This window comes from Hibiscus syriacus, unplaced genomic scaffold (assembly GCF_006381635.1).
Source record: "Hibiscus syriacus cultivar Baekdansim isolate YM2019G1 unplaced genomic scaffold, ASM638163v2 tig00117012_pilon, whole genome shotgun sequence".
NCBI classification, from domain to species: Eukaryota; Viridiplantae; Streptophyta; class Magnoliopsida; order Malvales; family Malvaceae; genus Hibiscus; species Hibiscus syriacus.
In genome coordinates this window covers 2603652-2625211 of record NW_024063524.1, presented here as the reverse complement: position 1 = coordinate 2625211, position 21560 = coordinate 2603652, and the positions used below count along the sequence as shown (strand labels likewise).

Here is a 21560-nt window from a genome sequence, read left to right as displayed (position 1 = left end):
TAATCCTCTAGTTTTCTTCAGCCTCGGTCTCCATTTCTTCACTTACAGCAACAACTTCATGAGATAGGTTGACTAAATATTGAGCTATTCCTTGAGCATGTTCTAGGTAGCGATCAATGAGGTCATCTCTTTGTTTAACTCTCGCCTGAGCTTTCTCCCACCGGTAACGCCACTGCATAACCCCCCTCGTAAGGAACTATCAGGAGCTCATTTGCTCGCATCTGAAAATCCTAAACCATAGCCTCAAGATCATTCACTCATTTCTTCAAACTTTCAACCTCTCCACGGCTTGAGCAACCGTCCCAGCTTCGGTATCATCGTAATGCAGCTTTTAAACTCGAAATCTTCCCTTTCAGCTTCTCATTTTGGGCTTGATTCTCTTGTAATCGTTGCTCTAAAGAACTCTTTTCTTTCGATAAAATCTTGACTTGATGCCTATTTTGCTTGAGCTCTTCTTTACTCTCTCTAGCTTATCTCTTGAGGCTCGCCAATTCTTGTCTCCATTCAACAGGTGATTTACTTGAACTGGAAGTTGTATGAGCTTTCACCATTCACTGGTACGATAGTTGAAGATCATCGAAGTTGCTTCTCCACTTTTTCAATTTGATCAGCTCGACCCTTCTGAATATCAATCTCCAGCTCTTTTTGATATACTTCATCTTTTAATTTTTTCAAAGTCACTCTCCATTGTTTCCTTTCGGCCTCAAAGTCACGCTTACATAGCTCCAACCGAGATGGCACCACTCTCAGATGTTCTTCCATAGGCTAAACATTTTCATGATTAACCATCGGGACATTGTCATTTACTCGTTTGCTTCTCCATTGTTCGTACTCCTGAGATAACTCGAGATCATATGTGAAGAGATTCACACGACGAGTCTGTTTCCATGCCTCAACAACCCTCTTGACTTTACCGTATATTGTTCTCCTTTGAATGCAAAATCTGACCTTGACAAATCCCATGTTGCTGGAATGAATTGCCTTGACCCACACTGTCTAGAAACTAGCAGAGGTACATACCCGACAGAACCCCAGATACCTGGAAAAGAAACCCAGTCTCGCTCTACAGATCTGTAAAGTATATCTAAAGAGACATTCCATGAAGCTCGCCATAAGATATCACCATCTCTGATATCCTTAAAGATAACCATCCATTTTTCTTCGGTGAAACCCCCAGGCCATTCTTTGGAAAGAAAATCCTTAAAAGGCGAAAACCCATCCAGAAACACTCGTCCTGGTTCCCTTTCAACGTGCTTGAAGTGAGTAAGAATCCATACTAACAGTAAGAGAGCACACCCTATAAATCGTAATTCTTCTTTGCGTCTACAAGAACTCAAAGAATGAAATATATCGGCTAAATAACTGGAACCGGATCCAGATGCTTGTCTAATCTCTCAAATAAGTCTACAACTGATACGTCTACATATCCCAGCACATTCAGAAAAATAACAAGCTCATAAATCCCTAAAGCAAACAAATCAAGCTTCTTCATCTTTTCTGGATGAGGATCAATTACTTCTTTTAGAGCAATCCAAGAGATATACTCACTGTCTCCTTTCTTCTTGATGTTTCTAACAACCTATTCTTCGCTCATTACAGTCATCAAGAGTAATTTCTTTTTGAATGAATGAGTGATTGGCAGTTTGGTGTATATTCTGTCTATTTGAGATCTCATACAACGGATCAAATCTCGATATTCCTCTATAGTAGGTGTCAGATCCACTATTCCAAAATTAAAGCATCTGTAAGAGGGATTCCAAAATTGTGCCAAGGCTCTAAACAGATTTCGGTCAATTTGAACATCCAGGATATAAGAGATATCGCCATACAACTGATAAAACAACTGTTTATCGACTGCTTTCCATCTTTCCCAAACTTATTTTAGCTCGCTCAGATCATTCTGACGTACATTGATATGAGTGTAACCATACAACTCTAACACATATCCTGGCATCAAACTATCTCCATTGGTCAGCTGAGATTGTAAAGACCATCTCAGAAAATATGCATTGTCTTCAACCTCTTTTTGAACCTTTCGTTCTATATTACTAGCCTTCTATATGGACATCGATCATGAATCAACACCATGTAATGGATAGTGCAATGTAAAAATAAAATAAAGAAAAGACAAAAGAGAATCTTTAGTAAACATAGAGAAATCAATCAAGGATAATAATTTGTTAATGAATCCTACCCTCAAATGCTGGCTAACCAATCATGCTTTATCAGGTCCTACCCAAACATGATATCTATCCCCATGCTTTATTTGAACATTAAAAAACCTAACCTCGTGCTATCTAGTTCGCATGCTTATTCGAGAAAAATAAACCTAACCGCATGATTTCTAGTTCACATACATTTATTCGAAAAATGAAATTAAATGAATCACAAAGCTTTTCCTTGTGTACCCTCCTCACGAGACTCTTAAGGTTCGGGTTAGGCTCTACTTAGGTTCGGGTTCTAGGTTCACTATATTCTGGGTTCAGCTCTAGAGAAACATGTTCTCGAATTGTCCTTGTTGGTGCCCCCTTGGGCTGTCGAACCCTCAATCCTTGCCCATCATAGGCTTTTAGGGATCGAGTTCAATTCGAGGGAATAAACCTCCTTATGTCCATGAGGAGGTGAATATCATCACGAGGCCCATAAGGCGTGAGCTCTAGGAGCGATCCACTATCGCATGCAGAGGTGAAAACCACACGATGGAGTAGTTTCTCACTCCTACTTAAATAGGACATAGTAGGATTTTAGCTCATGTTATGATAATACAACAGTGCAATGTGTGAGAAAAAACGAAAAACACACAATCACAAAACACTCAAATCAATTCCCAAATCCTTTTAAAACACACAATTAATCTGAAACCATTAGCAAACAGATCAGTACAACTATTTAGTTGTTAATAGAATTACAAATAAAAATACAAACAAAACATATTTAAAAAAAAAACAATGGATCAAAAACCAAATTAGAACGAACTTGTATCTTTCATTTGCAAAGACAATTAACTAATCGACTATCGGCCTGACTCTCTCAAAAAAAAAGTCCCCAACAGAGTCGCCAAGCTGTCGAAACGATTTTTTTTGCTTAAAGTGAGAAGTGAGATTTAAAAAAAACACACCATTTTTAATTTATTTCTTTGGGTTAATTTTTAATTAAAAAGTAACGTGATTTAAAAAATCTATCGTTTCGAAAAATTTGGGATTCCTTTTAAAAATAAAGCGTATGGTTCGAGAAGTCGCCACCAATCTTTGATTAGGGTGTGATTGGGCACCCAAAAACGGTTTTGTCATTTGAATAAAATATATTAATTTTAATTAAAACAACAAATTTGAGGTTTGCATAACCAAAAATCGAGTTCGAGAGTCGGTTACGCATGAGGAAGGATTAGTACCCCCACAGGAACATAAATCGGTACCTAATCGATTAATCAATATCTTTGCAATGAAATTTATAAATTCGACTCTAATTTGATTTGTGATCCCATAAAACAACAAAATATGAATTTTATAATGAAATATAATAATATTAAATTATTTCCTATCGAGAAGAAACAAAACCCTCATAACTTGAGGTAATCAATTCTTACTCCAATCGAAATAAAGAAATATTATAATTCCATTATAACATTCAAATGTACCAAAATAGATTAAATTAAAATTACCAAACCTTTTTAGAAATATGAAGAATATTCGATTATTTAAAAACATCGAGATCATATCTTAGATAAGTTCTAACAATCTTTTCTCGAAACATTTAAATAACCGAACATTTCTTTTTCTTTCGTTCCCAAATTTTAAGTGATGAATCATTTTATTTTTTTTAGGTGTCATTGATGGGTACACTTTTAATTTAAAATCGTGAAAAGCGGATCTCTAATAAGTTAAGACAATCCACTGAAAACAATTTTAAATTAAAAGGGTATTACCCTTAATCCAATTATGTAATGATGTCAAGTTATGCACGTGAGGATAACATGCAAAAATTGATTAAATAATGCCACACATTTAAATAAATATTTAAGTTTAAAATAATACATGCACATGTGCATATGACTATATCTTTTACAAGTATACTGATGAATTCTTAATATTTTAAAATTATTAAACCTATTATGGTCATATTAGCATGTGATAAATGGCTCTATGCTAAATCAATTAATAACTAAAATATAATACTTATCTAATTACTTGTGATATGCATGAGATTATTAAGGCCAAAAATAAAGTTTATACATATATAAAAAATTGTACCAGCACATACATTAAAATAAAATAAATGCAATTAATTATAAACAAAATAAAATTTACTGCCAATAACCATGCTTATACTCATTACTGCCATAAAGGATGAAAATTTAAAATACCAAAGTTAGGCAACCAAAATGTAAATTGGTCAGTAAATTAAACAAGCTTATTAAGGGACTAAATTATAAAAGAACAAAAATTACATGTTAAATGCGAAAATGAACAAAAATGAAAAATAACATAAACTCAGGATTAAAACAAAACACACTTACAATATAAAGATCAAATTAAAAACCACAAAAATATTCTATTTGAGGACTAAAATGTAACAGGTTAAATCTAATAGACCTCCAGTGCAATTAACCCATCTATCCTAAAACACGGGTTGTTCCCCCAACCTCAGTGTGTTGCTATTTTGGCATTGTCCTAAACGACGTTGTTCGAGCAGTCGTATATAAATGACATATTGGGTAAAATATCTTACCCTAGCCCATTTCTTCTCAGCCTCTCTTTGGCTAAACTTCTTTCCCCACCGCTCTCTCATTTTCTTAACAAAAGCCATGGCCACCGTGACCTTTACCCTCCCAACGAGCTCCGATGAAGAGCCCACTACAACAAATTTGTCAATTTATGACAAAATTTCTATATGATGTTACGTATATCGTCACAAAACATACTATAATGTGATGTTTTTTTATTTTCGTCATATTTATTGATTAATGGTATATCTTTTATGACAATATTAAAAATGGTCATTGATTTTTATCACTATATGTTTGGTTCCCACCAAATTTTTTTTGGTGAGAAACCTTTTAGTGATATTTAGATAAAATAATGACGTTGTAAAATCGTCTCCAATGAAAAACAGGTATTAGTGATGATTTATTATAGTGACGATTCAATTTGAATTAGTGGCGTTGCACATTCGTCACTAATAAGTTTTATTCGTGACAATTTAATTTGTCATATTTTATAAGACACTAAAAGTGGCATTTTATTATTGTCATAAAAAATAGTTTTAGCACGACGAAATCAATTATTTGTCACTTATTTTTATCTCTCTTTTTTATATGACGATTTTAAAAGACGTCATAAAATTATATCACTTAGGGTCCATTTAGTTAGGGAAAAACATTTTACGAAAAATATTTTTTCCGTTTTCCTATGTTTGGTTCATGTAAAACACGATGGTCAATGTATTTTGTTTTACAATCAACGAAAAAGTGAGAAGAAAACACGATAAAATAACTTTTAAAGAATGTCGCGATAAAGTAGTACTTTAACCCCTTTTTTTATAAAAATATCGTAATATATAATTCATTCATAGTGATTTTTAAAGAATACATTGACAGAATAATACTTTAACGGAATTTTTACAAATGCCACAATAGTTCAATGCTTTAACGACTTTTAAGTTTAAAAAGGCCGCAAATTTTAAAAAATTTATTTCCCTCTTACTTCAGCCCTATCTCACTTTTTTAAATCAAACGCCGCAAGTCTTTTGGACCCCCTAGACTAAATTAGGATCTTTCAGCTTTGCGTCTTTTCTTTCATGGTTTTTCTCAACAAAGCTACGAACTTCAATGGGGCTCTCCTTCAACATTCTTCTAACTCCTTTTTTTTCTTCTATCAATCCTGATTCTTTCTCAGGCCAGGTATAGTTGAAATTTTTATTTTTTTATTTCCATAATCATGTTCGATTTATTGTGGGTAAAGCTAGGTCACCCCTAGTCTTAGTTTTGACGTTCGCGAACGGTAATGGGGGCTCTCATTCAACTTTCTTCGAGCTCATTTTTTCTTCTCTCAACTCTAATTCTTTCTCAGGCCATGTATAGTAGAAATTTTTACTTTTTATTTTCATAATCATGTTCAATTTATTGTGGGTAAAGCTAGGTCACCCCCTTTTTTCCCTTTAATTTGAACATTCCTTCGTGTGTTTGTTAGAGGTTGTCATGTGTTTGTTGAAATGTCCAAATATGATATTCTTGTGGTGCTCCACTGTTGTTTCATTTTTTATCAGTTTTGTAACCTGCCTATGTCTAGGCAGTTTTTTTTTTTTTTTGTTGCAACAACCTCCATAGATTGAATTGGTTAATATTTTACCTTCAATAATTGAAGCTAAATCACATGTAAAAGGATAGAAGTGACAGTCAACCTTTTTAGAGAAAAAAATGAATGTCGTTTTGTGAGTATTGAGTCTGCTTGCTAGACTTTAGTGAAAGCAATGTGAAACACTTAACAAAAGAGTTAATGTAATACTTGCTGACGAGTGAAAGCAATGTGAAGCCTTTAACAAAAGAGTTAATTGAATATTAGGAAGAAAGAGATCAAGAATTTAAGGGAGTTCTTACTGCCAATATTTTCTCCCTTGTTGAAAAGTAGGTTCCGTTATTTTTTAGTCTTTGTATGCTATAATATTTGTAATCTTCTTATATATTATTTATGTTCTTGGCTCTGTATTTTCAGGTATCTTTTTGTTGGTGGAGGGATGCTGAAATATTTATTCGGAATTACTTTGGATTATTACCCAGTTGATTAACAATCATTTTTATTGCCTCAGGTTTGCCCCAAAGAGAATTTGGTACATTGATCAGATGCTCAAGGTTCTTTCTGAGGTATGATTTTTCCTCATTGCATTGTTTTATGATTGCACCTATTGTTGTCTTTGTTCATAGTTGGTGTTTCCAGCTTAATTGTTTAATCCTTCATGGGTTGCATTTTATATGTGGAATTTGTTTTCGTAAATGTTTATATGCTTACAGTTATTGGATTTTGACTTGAAGTTGTGTTTAGGTGGGTTGATTATGTTTCTATGTATTCATAATCAGTGATTTTCTTTCTCTTTTTTCTATGCTTATTAAATTTGAAGACAATATAGTTTCCACGACTTATGCTAAACGTTTCCAATTAATTTTACTATCATTCATCTCCATGGTGTAATCACGAGATAAGGCAAGTCTTACAAACCGGGATATCAGTATCATCGTTATCTCATTCGTTGAAATAGTTTTGTATGAGTTGAATTACTAGGCCACTTTACTTATTCCTGAAAAAAAAAATATTTAATTTGCAGTCTTACAAACCGGGATATATTGTGCCACCTCCTCCTCCTCCTCAGCCAGAGGTTACTACAATTGATATCAGGCAAGTCTCACAACCATGCACTTACCAATTGACCATTGTAGATATGATAAGATTAGTGTCTCTCAGACTTTGTTAGCCTTTTTTTCCCAGTTTTGTTATCAATGTGGGTGTTGTAACTGTAATTGAAACTTTGATATTTTCTTGGACCCTTTCTTGTTTGTGAGGATCTATGTCCGATCCTTTTTGGTGATATGAAGGATGGCTCACTATGGTTGCTAATCACCTTTGATCCCTTAGTTTCCTGTGTTTTCTATTGATACAATGAGTGGACAGTATCTGGTTCTTCGTTGGGTTACCAACGAATTTTAGCAGTAGCAGCAGAACGCCCTATTTTTGGGCAAGGCTATGATGAATATTCAGATAACGATTCTAGTGGAGCTGAATTTTTCTGCTCCTCTTCCCTTACTGTAAGCTTTAGTTTCCTCTATAAAAATAAAAAAATTTATCAATCCTATTTTGCTCTGACTCTTCATTTTGTTTGGATTATCCTAATCCAAAACTTGTGTCCGACACTTATTTGGATATGATATTCCAAGGACCATCCAAACAGTTGAGAAACTTGGAAACTATTTGATGCTTAAACACAAGTCCCAAGTAACAGAACCCCTTATTGGCTTATTTTAATTAAAATATTGGCGGTTGTATACTTTTATTTTCTTCACCATTTTTCTACAAGCAATAGATCGAATATCAATTTTCGAGCCATCTTGAGTGTTATGTAATGCATTATTCTATTGTACAGTTTGCCTCAATTTTTTTTCGCACTGGAAGCGTACTAGTCACGAACGTCATTTCCACTCGTAATTAAGGTTATCGAATATCAAGTTGAGCCCTATATCCTGAATTACTGTTTTTGCTTAGATGGAAAACATACATAATTTTGGGTTTCACTTCAATGAAACATTTATTGGGTCCAGGAATCACTGCTGATATCCTTGTTCTTATTCTGTTTAGATCTTATTTTATCCGTTTATTTGCAGATACTTGCTCTTCTATTCTTGAGGCATGTTTTGTACCTAGCCAGTGGAGACACAGACGATGAATTATCTCGATATATCTCTGTATGCATGGCTCGAATTTGCATTGATCTTTTTGTAATTCACAACTTTTAATTGTTCGATTCTAACTTCTCTTTCTTCTTTATTTTTTTCCATCTAGATTTCCCTCCTTCGTGCTACTGGCCTTCTCCCTTGTTACATTGTGTCCTGGACTATCAGCATATTGCAGCGCCGTAGGGAGCAACAGGTAACAGCTCTGAATTTTTTGAAAAATGATATCACTTAGTTGTGTCATGTTGATCTAGATCACAGGAGAATACTAAGAACGTAGATTCGTATTCGTTTTTCATGATATGTACTATGCATAATTGGTAAGGTTCGAGTCTTGTTAAGAATGTGTGTCCGATACTAATCTATATTTTTCTAATTTTTAATAATTATGTTTAGATATAGTGGAGGTAATTTTTCAACTTCCCTCCCATAGTTGTAAAAAGCGAGCCTGAGGCGCAAAAGCGCTGAGGCTCACTGAACGGGGCTTTTTCAACACTGAAGCGAGGCACGTAGCTTAGGCGCACCTAGGCGCAGTGAGGCTCTGAGGCGCGAGGCTCAGTCGAGGCGCAATTGAGGCACGATGTGGGATATCAGCCTGTTAATCGAACAAAGTTGATAAAAAAGAAGTATTTGTTTTGTTTACCTCATGGGCAGAACCTGTTCGATGGAATTCATCCTATCTAAAGGACCTTTATAAGAGCTTTGAACCTCGTTTTCCTCGCAATCTCCACCATCCGAGGATCTCCCATACTCCTCGTTGTCGTCATCGTTATTCCTCCCGATCGAAGACGACGTCGTCGTGGACGATGAACCTCCCCAGTCCTCTTCTTCTTCCTCCGCCTTTGGCAACCGCTTTCTTTCCTTCACCGTAGACGGCGGGGATTCGAAACTAGAAATATCGCAGGCACACCTCATTACGCGCCCAAACCCCGATGTTTCGATCCTGTCCAACGTGATCGACATGATTGAATCTTTAACCTTTCGGCACCCAAAACAGCAAACAAAAAAGGAAAAAAAAACACAGAGAGAAAGGGAATCCAACGCAGATATGAAAGAAGGGGATGAAATGGATATGGGGAATTGTTTGTCTGTTGTTGTTAATTATATCTTTATATATATAAATAAATGTTGAGGATTGAATTGAATAAAGGCAACTGGGGACTCTCATCTTCATCAACTCAATGTGAGTAACATTTCCTTTTTTTAGTTTGTTAATTATCTTTTACTCTCTTTGAGTTTTAAATTTTTTTGTCATCTAAAATTCGATTTGATTTTAAAATAAAAAAATATTTTTAATTTAAATAATATACATAATTCGATTTGATTTTAAAATAAAAAAAATTAATTTAAATAATATACATCGTGTCTTCTGAGAATCATTCAAAAATACTCATCTCTTCTACACTTCTTTTATATAATATTCACCCTAAATGAAAAATTAATCACCTTAATATATTATATATAAAATTATTTTTTAAGTATTATTTAAATAATTTTATCATTCCTTATAAATTTTATTTTATTCATTGATCTTTATTTCTCTTTTGTTTTTATTTTTTAAAAGTAATAACTATTAAAAATTTCCTATTATAAAATATATTTTTCAATTTTAAATTAACACATGATAATTAAACTAAAATCGTACGTATATAAAGAAAATTGAATGATATATTACAATTTTTTGGATATCATGCGCTACGCCTTCGTGAATCCCACGCTTTTCATGCGCCTCGCGCCTCAAGGCTCCAAGACTCTTTTGCGCCTCGATGCGTTTTGATCCTTTGATAACTTCCCTTCAAATAAAATTTACCTTCCCTCTAATAAAATTGAATATTCCTTATTTATAGCATGATTTTTTCTCTTTCATAATGAATCATTATTGCTTTCCTTATTCATTGATTTTCATTTTATAAAAGTATATGTGTATTTGATTTCCTTTAGGGTTAAGAATATTATCATAAACAAGTAGGTGAAATAAGAAAATTCTTTTCTATATTCTATATTGAGATAATTTTGCTTTATAGTTTATTATTTTTATAATTATTTTTTTGTTTTGATTTAGATTGTAATAGTACAAAGGTTTCTCCAACTTTAATTTGCAGGTAATTGTTTGTTTTCTTTTAAATTTATTTTCTTTGCTGTTAAATATGGTTTTTTTGATATTGTTGAATTCATATGGTTTAGGGTTAGTTTTATTATTCGATTTCTGATTTTTTGCTAAACGCTGCTGCTTTTTACAAAATAATTGTTAGTTTTTTCTTTTAAATTTTGCTAAAAGTTGCTGCTTTTATTATTCGATATTGTGCAATCTGATTGGAAAGCTCATTAAAAAACATGTGCATGTCTTGTTTCCTTTTTCACATTGATAATTCTTCATTTAATAAATTAATGTTGTTGATGTAAAATTTCACCATCACAAGGTATGCTCAAACTCTGCTATGTTTTTATGCTTCCTTTAGGTGCATGTGTTTGCGAATTTTGAATTTATATCCTTCTTTTTGTTTATGTTAATTTATTTACATTTCCATTTAAACTTATTGAAAATTTTTTATTAACATCATTTCAGTGTAAGTTTGTAAAATTATGCAATTTAGCATAATTATCAACGTAGTTAGATTGCAAATGAATCATTCTCTCAGTGTAATCGAACTGTTGTGTTTATGAATTAAGTTGCAAAATGCTCTGTCAGTGGAGAGCAGCTGTTCTATAATAATTGATGATTTTGGTTGTGGTTTAATGCGCCTTTTCAGTTCCCTCTAATATCTAAGAGCAATCGATTGCAAAAGCTGGTGAAAATATTTATAATAGTTTTTTTATATGTTTTAGGATGGCACCAGAAAAGGATTCGAACACAAGAAAATGAAACTCAAAAAGTCTCCAGTAAACTAAATCGAACCCAAGAATCTGAACCTCAACATGTTATTGATGCCACGAACTCAACATCAACATAATCACAACCGATTCAAGGTTTGGATTGAGATTGCTACAATGAAATATTCCACAAGTCATATTATTATTATATTATTTTTATTTTCTGTAAACATTTAAATATTTTTATATTTGTAGAAATGAAATTATTATGTATTTAGAGAAATATTTGTTTAAATCTTATTATTTTGCAATAAGTGAACTATTTTATTTTTTATTTATATTTGTATAAATAAATTTATTTTAATATATATTGTCATTAAAAATGTCATAGAATATAAATTATTTGTGTTTTGCTACAATATCTTTTTCGTCACATATAAATTGATTTTAATGCATTATTTGTGACAATATAAATTATCAATAACTAAATCTTATTTAATTTAGTGACGTAACCAACTGTCATAGAATATAAATTATAAAGTGACGTTATGCAAAAACGGCATTCATAATATTATTAGGTAACATTTATATTATGTCACTAAAAATGTGACAATATCTCTTTTGTCACATATATGTTGATTTTAATGTATTATCCGTGACGATATAAATCATCAATAACAAAATTTTACATAATTTAATGACATAATTTGTTGTCATTGAATATTAATTATATAGTGACGTTATATATAAATGTCATTCATGTTACTATTAGGTGACGATATACTACGTTACTATCAATGTGACAATTTTCTTTTCGTCACATATACAATGAAATTATTATGTTATTGGTGACGATATGATTTATTAATAATGAAAATGTACATCATTTGGTGACAAAAGTAATTGTCACTGAATGCAAATTAAACTGTGACGTTATCTATTAGCGTCACTATATATTTAACAATACATGACGATAACACATACATCGTTACTTTTGACATTTAGTGACACACTTAAAATGACGATCGTCGTGACATTGATTTCTACGTCACAAAATACATCTTACGACATAAATTGAAGTTTTAGTGATAATAATATAAATGACATTAATAAGAAATTTTTTTGTAGCGTCCATGCTCCGATGAAAACCCCAAACGCCTTAGAACACTCCCCTCTCACTCGAGACCCTAGACTTGATCCTTTCAAGATAAAAAAAAAAACCCCACCTTTCCAAAAACCAGACCCAACAGCTAACCTAAACCCTTAACCATTTTCTAAACCCGAAGCCCTCTGGTGATCAATATACTCATGAAAACAAAGCTCACACTCAGATAATAACTGGAAACACCCAAAAGATGATAGATTTACCTTAGACCTGAATGGGTTTTGGTTCCTAGAGAAGATGATGATGACCTCTAGATTGGGAAGGTAAGTTTTTTCCTTTCTTTTTTTTGGCTCATTGGTGATTTGGTCATAAATAGAAAAATTTAGGGTTTTTTCTCTCTTGCTACTAAATCGTTCTCTAGTTTTTTTTTGTTCATGATTTCTATTTGGTTGCTGGTTGATAATGGCTGATGGGATCTAGGGTTTCTCTTTGATTTTAAAATGTATATCCCCTGCCCTTCTCTGGTTCAATGATTTTTATCCTTTTCTCCCTTATTTGTTGCTAAAAATGGTTGCTAATATCTGTTGATAAAATCTCCTTTGATGTGCTGGCCTCTCACATGGCCAAGGAATATTTTTGGTTATTGTTTGTTGCAGGTACACATCCAAGTGGTTGTATGAACGGGACAGCTGTCCTGTACGGCTTTTTTTTTTTGGTACAGTTGAACAAAGCAGTAAACTGACCTGTACGGCTTTGGTGCATCTCATCTGTGATATCTATTTGCTGGATCCGGCCACTCAGAGAGATGAAGAGTCTTAGGGTGCACCACACATGCCAACTCGAAGATCTTCAAAATGTTGTTAGCTGTTGGATCTTAGAGCCAGATCCAACGGCCAAAACTCGACTGCGTATGGGACTTTAGGGTTTAGAAAACCCTAAATTCGTCATCCTTGATCCTAAGCCATCGGATGAAGACTCCCAAATCTGATGGTCCATATGATGCGACGCTGGGAGTTTGTAACAGAAAACCCTAATAGGTTTAGGGTTTCTATAATTAGGCTTGTAACATCCGGGTCTGGCTGCTCCGACTTGGGCCTGCAATTGTTTAAATTAGGCGTGGGTTGGGTTTTCTATTGATGTAGGCCTGTAATAAGAAAGAAATTAATAAACTTTAGTACTAATATTATACATATATATTATATTATTTAATTATTTATTTGTGTATATATATTAATAATTACATAATATCCTATATATAACCAAACCTATAGATATAATATAATTAATAATAATAAACCCAAATAAATTCAAATAACACCCCAGACAAATTGAGTATCTACACCACTTGCTGTGAAAAGGTCTATTTTCCTAGGAGAAACAGAAGAAAGGTGGGTTGGAATGGTGGGATTTTGTCGGTTATTGGATAAGGAAACGAGCCACGTGACGTGAGCCAAGATGCATCGAACTGTAGATGAAGTCGACGGCGGGTATTATATTAAAAACCTCAAATAAATAATTATTTAAAGAAATAAGATTTTTCAGAAAATATTTGAAAAAATAATCCTAAATCATCCACATAAGACTGTCTCACGACCTGCAAATAGCGTGTTAAATCTTTGCACCTTCTAACACAATAGATACATTCGACGTGGGCGGACTTTCCAAATATGCCAATAAAAGAATTAGATAAAATGACCTCGCTCGTTATGAAGTGCGAGGTAGCCTGGAAACCAAAATATCGGGAGATTTATGAGGGAATTCGCGTCCTGCAACGCACGAGGAGCTTTCAAATTGAAATTAATAACATATAAATATAATAAATAACATAATAATAATTAATAGTATTAATTATTAAATATAATAAATAATTAAAATATACTAATAAATAAATATAGTAATTAAAATAGATATTTTATAAATAATAATTATAATATATTTTGTAAATTTTGAAATAATGAAAAATTATATGTATAATATATTAAATATAATTAATAATTAATAATATTATAATTATAATATATTTTGAAATTTATAAGATAAAAGCTGGTATTAAAGTAATCTCGCGCCTTGCAAACCGTGAGGTACTGGAAACATAATAAATTTCGCGTGTTTTCAACGTAAATCTCGTCTTGTAGGACGCGAGATATGTAAAACCGTGTTTCTCCAAGTACGAGAAGACCTATAAATATAATCTTCATTCATAATCACCATCACATCCATCGGTTTGTTATCATCTAAATTGTCATCTAAATTGACATATTATGGCGACAGGTTTATTAAGACATGATCGAAGTCACGTATTCGATTATTAAAGGTGAAATAATGAGGTAAATTAATTAATATTATTTTATATTTTTAGTATTTATTTATTTGTTTGTTTAGTTTTATTTTTTTGTATTTAAATAATTTTTTAATATTTATTTTGTAGGGATATGAACGTGTATTAGTGTCATATAAATCGTGTGACAACGCCCAATACGAATATTATTGACTATTTACATTTAGCGAGTTTCAGATATATCAGTAGTATAACTGGTGATGGTGTGAAGTCGCATCCTCCACTTATAATTGCGTTGGTGGAAAGATGGAGTCAACTATTACCCTACAAGATGTTGCATTTCATCTAGGACTGCCTATTGATGTTGTGTTTCAGTCCGCATATACTATGATAATAACGCTAACAAGGAAGTTAACGTATAACAAGTTAATGAAGGAATTGAAGAAAAATGTCCCACATGCTCGCGCTACAAAATTGTTACCCTTGAAATATCGACTACCGACGTCGTTAAAACCATTAACGTATATGATATACACCGTTGAGGACAATGGTGATGTGTAGTTGATGGTCGACACTCACTTGCAATATTCATTTGGAGGGCCGATGGAGTTGTATGCATTGTTTTCTGATGCTGATGATGGTACCAGTGTGCCAAGTTAGAGACAAGCGGAGATCGATTTTGACCCAACTGTTCATAGTTCGATGACAAATTTGGAAAACAACTTCAATTTATTAAGCACACACGGTACATAGAACGATTTAGGTGTATCATCATCTTCAATGCCAAGGCAGCGTTTCTAGATTCGAGTTTGACTTGAACATGGCACTAACGCCTATTTCCACGTACAATCCATACAGTACGTATGAGCATGTGTCGTCTTCTCAACACGCCAATCTGTGATCGTACCATGAAACATTTAACCCATTCGATGTTTAACCTATTCGATGATTTCTCATCTGGACGATATTCAATGTATATCCCTTCTGCGGATAACGTCTCAACACATATGTGGAGACATTTTTTTAATGGCGTGCTCGACTTTGATCTTGGAGAACCGGTTTGTGAGAAGTCTCGTGATCGGTGAACACTTGCAACAACGACTAACTTTGATTTAAACGAGTATAAACTATTCCGCTTTGAGGGGGATCATTCTGATGAAGAACCGGTAAGAGAGCCAAGCCCCAATGGTAATGAGTTAGGCCCCTTCTATGAAAAACCAGAAGACCTTGACATGCCACCAGAAGCAGAAGACAACGAAGAATACGATGCGACTATAACGGTTCCACATACTTCCACGTCTATTTCTTATTACCAGCCACCATCACACTTTACAACAATTGATATGGAAGCATTTAACACTCCATAATTTTCCCAATTCCCACACATTGAGCAATACAAGCTGTGGCTTCAATCAAGAACTACAACACACGTCGCTCTGTCACGTCAATGGTGAAAAAAATTGATGCGGATAAGTACAACGTTAAATATATCCACAAGAAGAAGGGATGTAATTAGAGGGTTTGTGTATCATGATTGAAGACAATGAACAACCTTTGGAAACTCATAAAATATATCAAACCACATACATACATCGCTAACATCCTGAATCAAGATCATCGTAACTTGGATGTGGGTGTGCTTTTTGAAGCCTTCATTCCGCTGCTCAAAGCAAATCCACGTGTTACGGTTGGAACCTGTATTGCTTAAGTTACATCGTTATAAGGGTAAACAGTTGACTACCACAAACATGGTATGCAAGGTATCGGCCCCAACAAAAAATTTTCGACCAATGGGAGGAATCATTCAATGAATTGTGTCCATGGCTTAAACTAATACAAAAAATACATTCCAGGAACAGTTGTGAAATTGGAAACAGTCCTGGCGTATGAAAATGATCGTGTCGTACAAGGTGTCTGCCAATTCTACTGGCTCTTTTAGACTTTTCTGCAATGCATTAATGCATTCCGACACTGCAAGTCGATGGTTCAAATCAACGACACTTGGTTATATGGCTGATACACTCAAATAATGTTATTGGCGGTTGCACAAGACGACAACAAAAAAATATTCTCATCGCCTTCGTAATTGTCGAAAAAGGAAGATATCGACTCTTGAGAATTCTTTCTTATGAACTTACAAACATATGTTCTATCACATGTGATGCAAGATAGAGATTATGGGAGTTGTCTTATTTCTGACAGAGGCACTAGTATCAAATACGCACTTCAGCATATAGGCTCGTCTTGCCAACCCCCCAATATTTATCATCGGTATTGTTTACGACATATTGCCGCAAACTATTTGAAGAAGTTCAAGAGCGAATATGAGCGCCTAATGGTTCTTCAAATGGGTACATCTTTCACCCTTTTCGGTTTACCATATATTTTCAAAAATTCTTTCAAATTATTCTTCCATTTTTTTTTATTGATATGTCACATACAGTCCGTACGTGAGTTTAAGGCCCTGCTGCAGGAAATGAGACACATGAATTCTGATGGCTACAAATACCTTGATAGAATCCTAAAGGACAAATGGCTTCGATAATTTGATGGGGGTAGACGGTATGGTCACATGACAACGAACTTGGTTGGGGCAATAAATTCATCACTAAATGGAGTATGATATTTTCCTATCACATCCGTTGTCAAAGCGACATATTATCGATTGAAAATCATTTTCGCAACCTTGGGAAGGCAAGCAGTTAACTGGATGGTAGGTGGTCATCAAATCCACCTAGATCTCCTCGGGAAATTGCAAACATTCCAACGATATGAGTGATATATGTTTTTCTCGCGAAATGTCATTACTCTGTGTATCAAAATTTACGAGGCCATTGGAAGGTATACAACACAACACATACATGGTTAATTTACGAGAAAAAACATGCGAGTGTGAATTCTTTCAAACTTTCAAATACTCATGTGTGCACACATTATTGCTGCTTCTTCTGTTCGGATACCCTACATGAGATTCGATGATCGAGTTTACTTACTTGAAATTATATTCATTGTTGATGAATATGAGTTCCCTCCCATTGGAAATGAATGGGATCTGGATGAAACTGATGATGAACCTACAATACGTCCAGATTATGCACTACGAAGAAAAATATTCGGTCTTCCACGGTTAACCCATATTTTTTGTGACGAGGATATGGTCGAACATCAAGAAAGAACCGGACAACCGAAATTATGCTCTATTTTTAGGAATCCTAGATATACTAAGAACATCTGTCCCAATTGCTCAGGCCCACATATCAATTAAATGAGCTTTTTGTATTATTTCTTTTTTAATTAACAACAAATATTACTTAGTTTTCAATTTCTTTTGATTTCTTCATGCACCAAATCATGCATTCCAACCTTTTTAACATGATTTTTATCCCCATTAAAATATTTAGTATGTGGCCAAATTAGCCTCAACATAAATATAAGTTGCAATACTATACCTCTAAGCATATAAATTCTGAAATCACCCCTATTTACAATACATGAATAACACTCCAATATGTCTATCAAACCATTTTTTGTTATTCCTTCACAAAACGATGATTTCTAACCATTTCCAACATCATTTTTACCCCTCTTAAAATGTTTCATATATGATGATATTATACTCACCTTAAAGATAAATTGCAAAACTACGCGTTTATAATTAAAAATTAAAAAAAAATCAAAATATATTTTTTCCCGTTAGTACCTCGCGGTTTGCAAGATGCGAGATTATTGTTTTTAAAAATTAATACCAGATTTTATCTTATAAATTTCAAAATATATTATAATTATAATATTAGTAATTATTTATTATATTTAATATATTATACATATAATTTTTCATTATTTCAAAATTTACAAAATATATTATAATCATTATTTATAAAAATATCTATTTTAATTACTATATTTATTTTTTAATATATTTTAATTATTTATTATATTTAATAATTAATATTATTAATTATTATTATATATTTATTTGTTGTTAATTTCAATTTGAAAGATCCTCGTGCGTTGCAGGCCTCGATATCTCTCATAAATCTTGCAATATTTTGATTCTCAGGCTAACTCATGTTTCGTAATACGTGAGGTCATTTTATCAAGTTCTTTTATTGGCTTTCCTGGAAAGTCCACCCACGCCGGATGTATCTCGCTTGTTGGAAGGTGCGAGGATTTAACACGCTGTTTGTAGGCCGCGAGGTCGTCTTATATGGATGATTTAGGGGTTATTCTTCCAAACAATATATGGAGACCCTTTTCTTTAAATAATTATCTATTTGAAGTTTTTAATATAAAATTGCCATGACGGGATCTATTACGTAAACACATAGCCTAAATATGAACCTCGAAGGACGCCGGTCCACAAACAAAGGTGGTGTTTATTTTTGCAGAGGTAAAAGATCTGCAGTCTGCGTACCACATCTGCAGGCATCTGTAGCAGAAGAGGTGTACCAAAAGTCTGCAGTCTGCAAGAAGAAGAATGTTTGTTTTTTAACGTCTACAAACTGCTAAAATAAACTGAAATATAAATAAACTGATTTTTAAACTTAAAAGAGTTTTGCAATACTGAAATTTAAATAATTTTAGTTTTATAATACTGAAATTTAAATAATCCATACAACTACAATAATATTTTTTTTAGAAAAACAAACACCACCTTATTAATTCTATTGTAAGTCTCACATAATCACATGTATTATTAGTTTTATAAGTTTTATAGAATAAAATTTATAAATGATCATTAAATTATATGATTTTTTTAAACATTATATTTAAACTTATGTTATATAATAATATTAAATTTTGAATTTTATTATCATATGGCACAACAACATTAATTATCATTAAACTATTATTAATCAATGAATCATATACCTCTCTTTTCAAAAAAAATATTTTATGCAATTAAAATATTTTCAATACTTTTATGCAATTATGTAATACTTTTAATTTTTTAAATATATATATATATATTCATAATTTATTTTTATAATTATAAAAATATTTTTAGAAAATATTTTTTAATTTATCAAATTATTTTTTATTTAATTGTGATTATATTTTAAAATTTTAAAAACATAATTTATAATTTTTTATATCTTAAAATCTTAATTATCAAACAATGAAATCATTTTTATAAGCAATGTGGTTTAAATACTTACATTTCGTATAAAAAGTTTAAATATAATTTAAAAATGAAAAATCCAAAAAAAATATTATATTTAAACTTAAATCAAAATAATTAAAATAAAAATAAAATTTTAATAATATATAAAATAATTTATATGATATAAAATTAAATATATATAATATAATATTAAAAATTAATATATAATTTATTTAAAAAGTTAATATTAAAATTAATATCTATAATATAATATTAAAAAATTAATATTTAATTTATTTAAAAAATTAATATTAAAAAAATTAAATCAATTATAAATTTAATGTTCTTTGAAGAGGTTAGAAGAGCTTTGAAGACATAAGGTCTCGTATGTGCCAAGAAGAGGACGCGCAGAAATTAGAAGAGCTTTTATCTTCTAAAAAACAAAAGGTCTGCGAAGCTCAATGTCTGCGCGTGGTCTGCGCGGCGCAGACATAAGAGCTTTGAAGACCTTTAGCATTGAAAACAAACACCACCAAAGTATTTCAATCATCAACAACAACTAACCAAAGCAAATTCAATCATGTAATGAATCACACCATCAAACGCATAGTTTTATACCAAATTATCTTTATAGTATTAGTTTTATATGCATAATTTTTTAAAAAAGCCTTTTGATGTTAATTATTAAATGCAAAAATAAGTATTTAAACTAAACTATAAGTTAACTTTAGGTGTCTATTTTTTTTACTCAAAATAGATTGCTAACATTTTTAACATTACACTTTGAAGTACCTACATTGTAACGTTGGTTAAAAAAGATCGTTCAATAATTCGTGTCACATTTATATTTATATTTTTTATTTTTATTTAAAAACTTAAAAAATTTATTTGTAAGAAACTCAATATTTTTTCTAAAATCTCAAAAGAAAAAAACTCAAATCCCAAAAGTTTTAATCCCAAACCCCTCATTATCTCCATTGGTCATTTTCAACGACAACTGCCGGTACCAAATGATTGTCCATCCATCGTTGGTCATCCATTAACCCTTCATCGTCATTGCTCTTACTAAAACACCAATTCATTGAATCTCCCGGTTTAGGTTGGTGAATCTCCCAGCAGAGATTTTCTACATACACGAAGACTCGAACTCAAGATTTTACTTAAAGGATATCAAGCTGCTTACCATTTGAACCAACCCATATTAGTTTGGTTGTGTTTTATTTATCAAGTTGAAATTAAATAATAAATTTATTTAAATTCAGTTATAAATTAAATATATAAATATCGGTATATATTTTTAATATTTGACCACATATGAGTAGTAAAAACGGATTGCTTGAACGGAAAAGATGGAATTTAGATTGGAGATGAAAATACCCCATCATTTTTTTAAAAGAAGACCTCCTTTTAAAAATGTTGGCAACATGATGAGTTGAATGTATATGAACATGAGTTGCAGCCTGTGATAGTGGGGGAGTTCCTATCTGGTCTGAGGTGATGCATATGCAACCTTTTCAAAGGTTCATGGAATGGTGGCCAAGCACGCAGCCAGAGGCGGAACGCAACGGGGTATGTGAGGGCCAGGGTCCCCCAAAATTTGAAAATTTATAATCTTTCTTTAAAATATTTAAAATATTTAATTTGGTCCCGTAAATTTTTAGATTAAACTTTTATTTTTTAAATGTTTTAATTAAATTTCTCTCAGAATTTTTTAAAATTATCATTTAGTCTCTCAGATTTTTAAAAAATTTAGATATACCTAATTTTTTTGGGAAAAAAGTAAAAACTAAACTAAACCCTTCAAAAAAATTTAAAACTTTTAATT

The 21560-nt window shown here is 32.2% G+C and overlaps 1 protein-coding gene and 3 long non-coding RNA genes across 4 annotated transcripts; 3 read left to right on the top strand and 1 right to left on the bottom strand.

Moving 5' to 3' along the window:
* Window positions 1–1043: 1043 nt before the first annotated feature.
* On the top strand, window positions 1044–9188 carry LOC120195422. Its single transcript, XR_005523049.1, has 3 exons — window positions 1044–1055; window positions 6410–6424; window positions 9065–9188. It is a non-coding gene; the product is annotated as an uncharacterized LOC120195422 (long non-coding RNA).
* On the top strand, window positions 8246–9053 carry LOC120195423. Its single transcript, XR_005523050.1, has 3 exons — window positions 8246–8449; window positions 8547–8633; window positions 8834–9053. It is a non-coding gene; the product is annotated as an uncharacterized LOC120195423 (long non-coding RNA).
* On the bottom strand, window positions 8304–9426 carry LOC120195421. The gene is made up of 2 exons (XM_039197456.1): window positions 9081–9426; window positions 8304–8642 (listed from the first exon to the last, which is right to left on the bottom strand). Exons 1-2 carry the CDS (start codon window positions 9398–9400, stop codon window positions 8582–8584), a joined length of 381 nt encoding a protein of 126 aa, XP_039053387.1. The 5' UTR covers window positions 9401–9426; the 3' UTR covers window positions 8304–8581.
* Window positions 9427–12396: 2970 nt separating this feature from the next.
* Window positions 12397–13543, top strand: LOC120195447. The gene is made up of 2 exons (XR_005523052.1): window positions 12397–12676; window positions 13010–13543. It is a non-coding gene; the product is annotated as an uncharacterized LOC120195447 (long non-coding RNA).
* Window positions 13544–21560: the final 8017 nt, after the last annotated feature.